Genomic DNA, 9,234 nt, shown 5'->3' with positions numbered 1-9,234 from the left:
ATACACACTAACATTCACACATACAAACATAGAAACTTAGAGTATGAAATGTAGAAATTAAAACTTAAAAGAAATCAATTAATGAACTAGGGCATAACATTTAATACATTTTTTTCATTATTTGTTCTCAGATATTGATGGCATTGTGTTTTATATATCATCTCTGTTACTAAATCATTGAAATTTTTATTGAACAATAAATATTTTAGGTTGGATAGAGTTCAGGAAATAGTAAATTAATTTGAAATTCACTTTTAATCAATTTGTTTGATAAAATTTCTATATGGGCAAATAAAGATGATGGAAAGATGTGTTCAACAGAAATATCCTTTAATCAGTCTTTCTCCTAGAGGGAATGGTTTAATGGGGATGAAAGGAACATCATGATAATTAATAAATAAACATCTGCCACCATCTTATAAAACATGCAGTAAATTAGAGGGTGGACACAGTAGTGGTCATTACCAATTACTGCGTCTTTGAACGTTTTAAATCATCGTTTATCAAAAACAATGTTAAGTTAAAATGATAATGAGATGGATGGATCCAAGCACAGCTGGACACCTTTCCTTTGTTCCTGAAAAGAACCTGTGCTTGGTAAGGACATGCTGGCAACCTCACAAACCACGTTGCATGCAAAGAGCTCAGAGCAAAACCAGTACATACATCCCTGTTCCCTCTGTATCTGGCAAATGTAAACTTTTCCTGTAACTCCTTGGCTAAAGTGCATAAATGGCTCTTGGGCCTTCCACAGGCTTTCTGTACTTTAGACTCCATGAGGTCAGGGTTGGGGTCCATCTGCATCATGAAGTAGGGTGCCCACAGCCAAAATTTCTACATTGCCTGTGGAGTGGATCCACCATGCTTGGAGGACCAACACATTAGAAGCGGCTGGATTTTTAAAAAAATGTTTATTTACTTATTTTGAGAGAGTCAGAGAGCATGAGCTGGAAAGGAGCAGAGAGAGAGGGAGAGAGAGAATCCCAAGCAGGCTCCACACTGTCAGATCAGTGCCCCATGTGGGCCTTGATCTCATACAAGGGATTTTATCCTTCTATGGAGCTAAACAACTTTTACAATTAAATTATATTTAGGCTTTAATTGTTGATTAACACTTCCAGATTTTTGTTAATTTTCCCCCCAGAGTGATAGGGGTTAGCAATTGGTACTCAATTCAATTTTCTTTTTTTTTTTTTCTTTTTTTTTAACATTTATTTATTTTTGAGACAGAGAGAGACAGAGCATGAACGGGGGAGGGGCAGAGAGAGAGGGAGACACAGAATCGGAAGCAGGCTCCAGGCTCTGAGCCATCAGCCCAGAGCCTGACGCGGGGCTCGAACTCACGGACCGCGAGATCGTGACCTGAGCTGAGGTCGGACGCTCAACCGACTGAGCCACCCAGGCGCCCCTCAATTCAATTTTCATTGTAATTGCTATTTCTTCTACATGTCTCAAATATTTGACACATGGCACCAGCTATGCATTTGCTTCAATGTAGGCATCCTAGTTTATGACAGCTGAGAATTTTAACAACTGCACAGCCATCTTATGCCCATTGTCAGCCAGATAGCAAATAGTTCAGTTCTAAAATATACCAGTATCTGCTTTCTTAGGCCACTCCCAAGAGTCCAGCTTGTCCAGGTTGTGTTCTCAAAGATGTAGATTCTGAGACAGAGATTAATGTGAAGGAGGTTTTTCAGGGTGTGCTCTTGGTATCAAAGGAAAGGAAGGGATACGAACAAAGCAGGGTTGGATATAAGAGAAGTTGATGGTGATGGCGTCTCCGTGGAGGCCTCAGCCAACCCTACAGGGATATTTGACACTGGCGTGACCTTTCGGAGTTCTGCTGAGTTTTCTTTCACTGATCACTTATTGAGCACAGTCCATGTGGGGTAAGTGGTATCTTTAGCCAAAGCAATCCTGGTAGGGGGCTGAAAGTTGAGGGTTTTCTGTGGGCAGCGCTTCTGGTATCTGGGGAAGTAACTCCTTTGTTCCTGAAGGAGGATCTTAACTGTGCATCATAGAATTTACAAACACATAATCACATCTAAGTAAATTGTGACTATGGCAAAATGAAGACAATTTAGCTTTTAAACCGGAAATTTTTCACCTATTTATTTACTATTATTTTGAAATCTTCCAATTTAAGAGAACTCTTTGTGGCTATATATTTCCTGTATTGATACCCTTCTGCATCCATAAGTATCAACTGTGATTAATTTTTTTTGAATGCCCCTTTTATAGTCTGGGAGATGATATGGGAGATGCCATGATTTATCCTTTTTTTTTTTAAATCACTCTGCCAACTAATACCAAGGGCTCCATATTTGTTGAGTTGTTGTTGACTGGATGATACCACAGTGTTTGTCAGGCTTTCTATCCATTAATTTACTTTCTACAAAAAGGTAGTATAGCAAAAGATGATGACCATACTGTAGATATTCTACTACTAATTTTCCTTTACCACTTAATTTGCATATAAATACCTAAAGCTTAAAAATTTCTCACAGTATTTTAGGAGAAAACATCCACAGTAAATGGACCTTGTTAAATAGATTAAATTAGCCTTTCCAAAGGACTCTATAAAAGCTGAGATTAAATTACTTTTAGATTATCTAAAAATATTTTTTGTTTTCTATTAGAGTTAATTTCTGGGGGATTGAGGTTCTGTACTGATCAGCACCTCTCATATGCTCTCAAAGCTCTTATTTTGAATCTGAGTATTATGTCCATTGCCTATTTCTGATCTCCATGTAAATTCGATTTTTATAAAATAAGATTTCACATTACTGTTAATACCTGCAGATTTCTAAACTTTTACATTAGATTTGGAAATCACCCTTGGTTCTCAATAGCATTTCCAGATAGAGAGAAAAAAAAAAGCATTTCACTTCTCTTTCACTTCAACATCTGTGATAATCTTTCTCTAAGTTCATTTTCTTGGCAATGGGAAAATTTTCTCCTCCTCAATTGGATAGTCACCAGTAGTCAGTAACTATCAGAAGAGAGCAGAGAAAGTATTCTTTTTTCTGTCTTTCAGGTCCTTAAAAAATTAATGTGCCTTTAGAAATTACTCTAGAGATGTTCATAGAAAATTGCCAGATGTACATGTTGGTTGCACATTTGGGAATAGGTGCATTCTGTAGTTTTACTGCACTGTGGGAAAACCATTGTTCTAATCCAAAAAATGTGCTGCCCAAAGCCCCATATCTGTCACAAGGATTGATTGTGTGGAAGCTGCAAAAGACAATTCAGCACAATTTTCTGGGGGATAAAACATTTTTACAAGATTCATTGGAAGGCCCAGGCTCAAATAAATATTGCAAAGCCCCTTACATGCCAAGCTCTGCCATTACATAGCCTCCTCTGGTAAAGCATTTGGTCCATCATGGGCCTATCTTCACTCCTTTGGAAAAGAATTATCTTCCTGGAAATATTATTTTTATAGCATAAATATAGATATGACATAGTTCTGTAATATAATCCCAAGTGAAAAATAATTGAGAAGTTGTTTCATAATATTAATAGGCATATGTTTAAAAAAATAATCCTAAAAGTATAATGTGGTTTCTTGCTGTTATGGGCTGAATTGTGCCCTCCTAGAATCAATATGTTTAAGTACTAACCCCTAGAATCTCAGAATAGGACTATACTTGGAGATAGTCTTTAAAGAAGTAACTAAAATAAAATGAGGTCACTAAGGTGAACCCTAATCTAAATGACTAGTGTCCTTATAAGAGGAAGAACTTTGGACTCAGACCCATACAAAGGGAAGACCATGTGCAGAGAGAAGATGGCCATCTGAAAGTCAAGCAGATAGGCTTCAGAAGAAACTGACTTGCCAACTTGATCTTGGACTTCCTGAATTATGAGAAGACAACTTTATTTTGCTTAAGCCACTCAATGTGTATATTTTGTTATGGCAGCCCTAAAAAAAATAGTAAGTCTTTGATATCTGTTGACAACATACTAGCAATATTTGTTATACTTTCTAAGAAAAAGTAGTTTTCAAAATTACATTGTTTTCATACTTAATAGAAAGTCAGTGGTTTGTGTTTATGGAGAATAGGGGATAAGACCTGTTTTTGCATATGAACACTCCAAATTAATGTGAAGCCAGTTATTTACATTCATGTTATTTTTTCCTCTAAGCATCACTAAGTGTGTTTGCAAAAAGGCAAAATCAGCAGAAAATTCAGAAGACAAATTTTTCAAAGTTTGTTTTTACAATGGAAAAACTTAATATCCATCCAATAGGATAAAAAAACCCTGACAAAATGTAGTAGTAATATGATTTGTATATTTATTGATTACATATGGTAAGCAATAAAAATGCAATGTGCATAATTTATTTAAGTAACTTCTAAAATCTTTGTCATTCAGTTGATTTCTAAGAATGGACTCCACATTATTTTGAAGAAAAATTGATATTTTTCATTAAATGTTTATAGACATTCCATGATAGTTTAATATAGGCAATTATTTTAAAAAAACATAATCATCATATCTTTAAAAATACAGAGCAAACGAATGAAATTTTATATTTTCTGATAATACTGTGGCTTTGATTTAGTATTTTATTTTTTCCAGGATTGTGTGTGTGTGTGTGTGTGTGTGTGTGTGTGTGTGTGTGTGTGTGTGTTAAATACCTCCTGCCCCTGAAAAGACGGTTTCCAAATTATGGAAAACATATATACTTAAAATCTCAATATATTTGGAAAAAAGTTACGCAAGTATTTTGGTTCGCATCTCAGGTGATTTAATTTTATTTCAGCAGAAATTATAGAGAAGGTATAAGAATTATAATAAATACCAGCAGCACAGAATCTCGCCAGTTGAAAACAGAGATATACTTAAGTGCCATTTGACAGGAACACAGAGCCATATTGTTTCATCTTTTCATTACATTTAGAATAAAAGTAGATTCAAACCGATTATGGAAAACACTGTATAGCTTAATGCAAGGAAAATTCCATTGTGATAGACATGAAATTTCTGAACATCAAATTTACAAGTTCAACAGAAGGTTATCAAAGTCTATTTCAGACATCAGTGTGTCTCAGACTTGAGTGTGAACTGCAAGTGGGCAGAGATGTTTTACTCAGTGTCACTGTAGCACCTATTCCTTTTAATTTGCTCTTCCACGGTGAGTTGTTCAGACTGGACCTCCACTCTGGGAAATGAAGGCTTAGCTGCACATGCACTGCTTGGAGCATCACAACCTGTATTCCCATTAACCTGGGCTGTTACTATTGCTTCACCATGCCCACGTTTGATGCCCTTCCCAAATTCTCTTAAATACAAGCATGGCATATTTTTAATTTGATCTACAGATTCCATTAAGTCACGTTCGAAAATGTTCTCATTCTTTTTGGAAAAAGCAGCGATCTTCACAGGGTTAGAAAAAAGGAAGTGTAGATTTTTGTTATTTGCATGGTTTCCTTTGGTGTTTAAGATATTTGTATCAGAAGAGGCTAAGGATCTTTCCTCCTTTACTATTAACCTGCCACTGAGACCCAGTTTGGGGGCAGACTGCAAGGGACTGCCAGCAGTAGCTCTGTCAGCCTGTTTCCCGAGGGCCATGGCTAGAATATTCCTCGAGTACACCTTCTCAGATTCAAATATACCAAGTAACTCTGAGATTCTAGATGCATTTTCTAAATTTTCAATTTGAAATTCACTTGCGGTATAGTTTGTTTCTCTTGACAATGGTAATAGATTAGGAAATTCTAAAATAGATGTCTTCTGCCTGCAATTACTCAGACACGAGACTGCTACATAATTGTTATTATTATTCTTATTCAAATTCTCTTTACAATTTTCTGGCACCACCTCATCATCAGTGTTAGCAACCTGTAAAACTTCTGCACCATCAGGTTCATTAGTTTCTTCATTTTTCCCCTTCTGAGCACTCTGCACAACCACATTATTGTTGTCATTAAGATCCATTTCACTTTTCCTCTTATTCTTTGTATCTTCAGCCTCATTCAGCTTATCTTGCACATTCTTATTTCCTTCCTTCTTCTCATCTTTTCTTGCTTCGTACATGTCCATGTCTTTGATTCCTATAACATCCTCTTTTTGACACATATGGATGGACTGCAGATACGGCTGCAGGAAAGAAACATTATCTTGCTCCTGCCCTTTATTTCCCAGAGTTTTAATGGGTTCTATTAGTGATTCACTTTTAAATTCAGAGGATGTAGGGACTGTCATTTCTGGTGGCCATTTAGGTTTACTCATTTTGAACTCTTCCTCAAGGGGGAAGGTCTTCTTAGGCATCTCCCTGGAAGGGGGCCAAATGATTTTTAATTTTCCCCTCTCCCTGAATTTTTTCAAATCATGTCTTTGTCCTCTACTGTTACTATCATCTAACTGTTTATTAAGATCTCCAAGTAAGGCAGTGTTTTCCACACTACTTTTACACATATTTGTGGCTTCATTAGGAATAAAATCCACTGAGCTGCTTTGATTTTTGTAATTCCATCGATCTTTATGCTGTTTGTGTCCAAAACCTTCATCATAATTTCCTTTAGATTTGAAAAGCTGGTTAAAGTGAGGTTTACAATATATTTGTCCATGAAGTGATGCATAATTTCCCAAACTGCCAAAAAGAAAAAAAAAAAAAAAGAAAAAATGTTTAACATTCCATATATATACTGTAAATTCATAGGGAATTAGGAAATTAATTATTTCAAGAATGAGTCAGAGATTCAGTACAATTAATTTACTGGCAATAGGAATGTACTTATTAATTGAACGTTCTTGTTAGATAATGGTTACTGCTAACATTCAACATGATACATGTCTTATTTAGAATTTCATGTTTAGTATTTAGAATTTCATGTTGTATGCCAAGTACTGGTATAATAGCTATTATAGTATAATACATATATGGATATAGATAGTGTAAAATGATAAGACTAAACCTTTGTTAATTCAGTGGTTTATGCGGGGGCTGCATTTTTCAATAAATCCTGGAGAGTACACACACACACACAAATCAACCATTTAAATTTCCTTGTTAACTAGATTTTGAATGTATTGGAAAGGTTGCCTATGCAATTGTTTATTTGGCCTCTTTGGGGAGATCAACAAATAGAGTGCCTGTTAAAATTAAAATCCAATTTAGTCAGAGGCATCATTTTTTTTAGTTATCACTGAGTCTCCACATAAATACAGATACACGAATTAGATACAAAAACTTAAAGCCCATGGATAAAGTTTATAACAAAACTAAGTGATAGGTGCTCTGGTGGCTCAGTCAGTTAAGTGTCTGACTGTTGATGTTAGCTCAGGTTGTGATCTCATGGTTGTGAGATCAAGCCCCGCAATGGGCTCCTCGCCAAACATGGAGTCTGCTTGGGATCCTCTCCCTCTCCCTCTCTCCCTGCTCCTCCCCACTCATGCTCTCTCTTTCTCAAAATAAACAAATAAATAAACATTAAAAAAAAACAGCAACAAAAGTAAGTGACAAGGTATCCTCACCAAACCCAAAATATAAGGAGGTAAAAACAAACCAAAAACTCTAAGACTAGCCTGAGAGTCGCATCTGTATGAGTGACAGCAGAAGCAGCAAAGAAGGTGTCTAAAATAACAGAAAATATAAAACCACAAAATAGCCAGTATTTTCTGGAAAGTATCATATGCCAGAGAACAGCAGCTGAAACTGGGTGGGGTTTTACCTTCTTCATTGGCCAGTGAGTGCAAGGGCCCTGTAGCAGGGAAGTCTGCCAGAGAAGTTAAAACTCTCAAAATTGACCAACTGAGATCCCCTTTTAGGATAACACTTTACACTGAAAACAAAAATATGGGAATTGAATCAAAACGTAATTGGATAATGATGACAGAAATGAAAGAGAAGGTCCCGACTAACATGGGGGAGATGAATCAAGGCAGGAAATCCCAGAATTCAAGCCATTGTGGTTTTTTGGATAGTGTATGAAAACTGGAATTGGTAGTACTGGGAAATTGGGAAAACCATCCTAAACATTGCCTCCTCCTAAGATTTGGGAAAACTAATGCCATGTGAAAATGAGCCACAGAAAAGTATTAAGGCCAAATATCATACAGATTTATTATAAGAAATGAAAGAGTAAGGAGAATTTTTCATATCACTACAGACAATGAAAACATGCTAGAAAAACATGTTCTCAACATCAAAATTTTAAAAATGAGCAAAAAGACATTAAAACATTATAAAAAGGCTTGAAAGTTTAGCATGAATTGTAATTAGAAAAATGTCATAAATAAAAAAAAAGAAAAATGTCATAAATGAGGTGAGGTGTGAGAAATCAGGGGAAAAACCAGAAATAAAAGAAAAAAATCAGTAATAGAAACTAAACTAAAAGAAATTAAGAGCATATAAACACAATAGAAAATATTTTAAGAGGAGAAATAGGAGAATAAGAGGATGAAAACTTACAACCAGAAATTAAAAAAAGATGATTTGAGAGAAGAACAATTAATAAAGACAGGCACAAAATATCCATGTAGGTATAACAGAAGTTCCTGAAGAAGAAAATAAAGTAATGTGATAGGTTAAATGCTAAAAAGCTATAGTTTAAGGAAACTTTCCTCATATAAAAAGGTATGAAACTATGTATTGAAAGAGGCACACTAGGTAACTGAGACTATTTGACCCAGAATGACCAACGTCAAGAAATATCCTAGTGAAATCACTGGACTTTAAATATAAAGAAAAAAAATCCTTTGTGTTTATCTAAAAAGAAAAGAAAAGCATATGATTTATAAGAGAAAAAATTAGATTATTATCAGTCATTTCCAACACTTTACGCCAAAAGAAAATGGAATAATGCATTTAAAATATTCAGTGAAAGAAAGTGTAAGTCAATGATTTTTCTTTCAGCAAGACTGACTTTCCATTATCAAGATCACAGAACAGCCTTTCTGAGGAATCTACTAGAAAATAAGCTTGCATAACTAGAATAGCTACAGAAGTATCAACATAAACATCTGTTGCAAGCATTATATACATATAAATATAAAACCTATAAACTAAAGATGAAATGATGGCAATGAGGGAGGTGGTGTGATATGTAATGGCTGGTTAATATGACACTGAAGACATAACACAATTAAAAAAGAATGGAATGCGGATGAATGGGGAGCAAATGCCATTTAAGTTTTCCTAATCAAATTAGGGGTGCTGATAGTTTTGCTATTCCAAAACTGTTGTTCAAGTGAATATGGGATACTCTTTTTTTTTAATGT

The 9,234-nt window shown here is 35.2% G+C and overlaps 1 protein-coding gene across 2 annotated transcripts in view; it reads right to left on the bottom strand.

Annotated features, from left to right (window-relative positions):
- Positions 1 to 4,736: 4,736 nt before the first annotated feature.
- The window catches only part of XIRP2 (xin actin binding repeat containing 2), a 50,184-nt gene continuing 45,686 nt past the window's right edge, over positions 4,737 to 9,234 (bottom strand). Inside the window, exon 7 of one of the 2 annotated variants that reach the window (XM_030326666.1) lies at positions 4,737 to 6,604. In XM_030326666.1, coding sequence (XP_030182526.1) covers positions 5,098 to 6,604 — 1,507 coding nt within the window. In that variant the 3' untranslated portion in view covers positions 4,737 to 5,097. The remainder of the gene's footprint in view (positions 6,605 to 9,234) is intronic. The other variant, XM_030326665.1, reaches the window with a different exon arrangement.

This window comes from Lynx canadensis, chromosome C1, assembly GCF_007474595.2.
Source record: "Lynx canadensis isolate LIC74 chromosome C1, mLynCan4.pri.v2, whole genome shotgun sequence".
Lineage (NCBI taxonomy): Eukaryota > Metazoa > Chordata > Mammalia > Carnivora > Felidae > Lynx > Lynx canadensis.
Note: the sequence above shows the minus strand (reverse complement) of the source record. Positions and strands in the feature narration are given on the sequence as shown.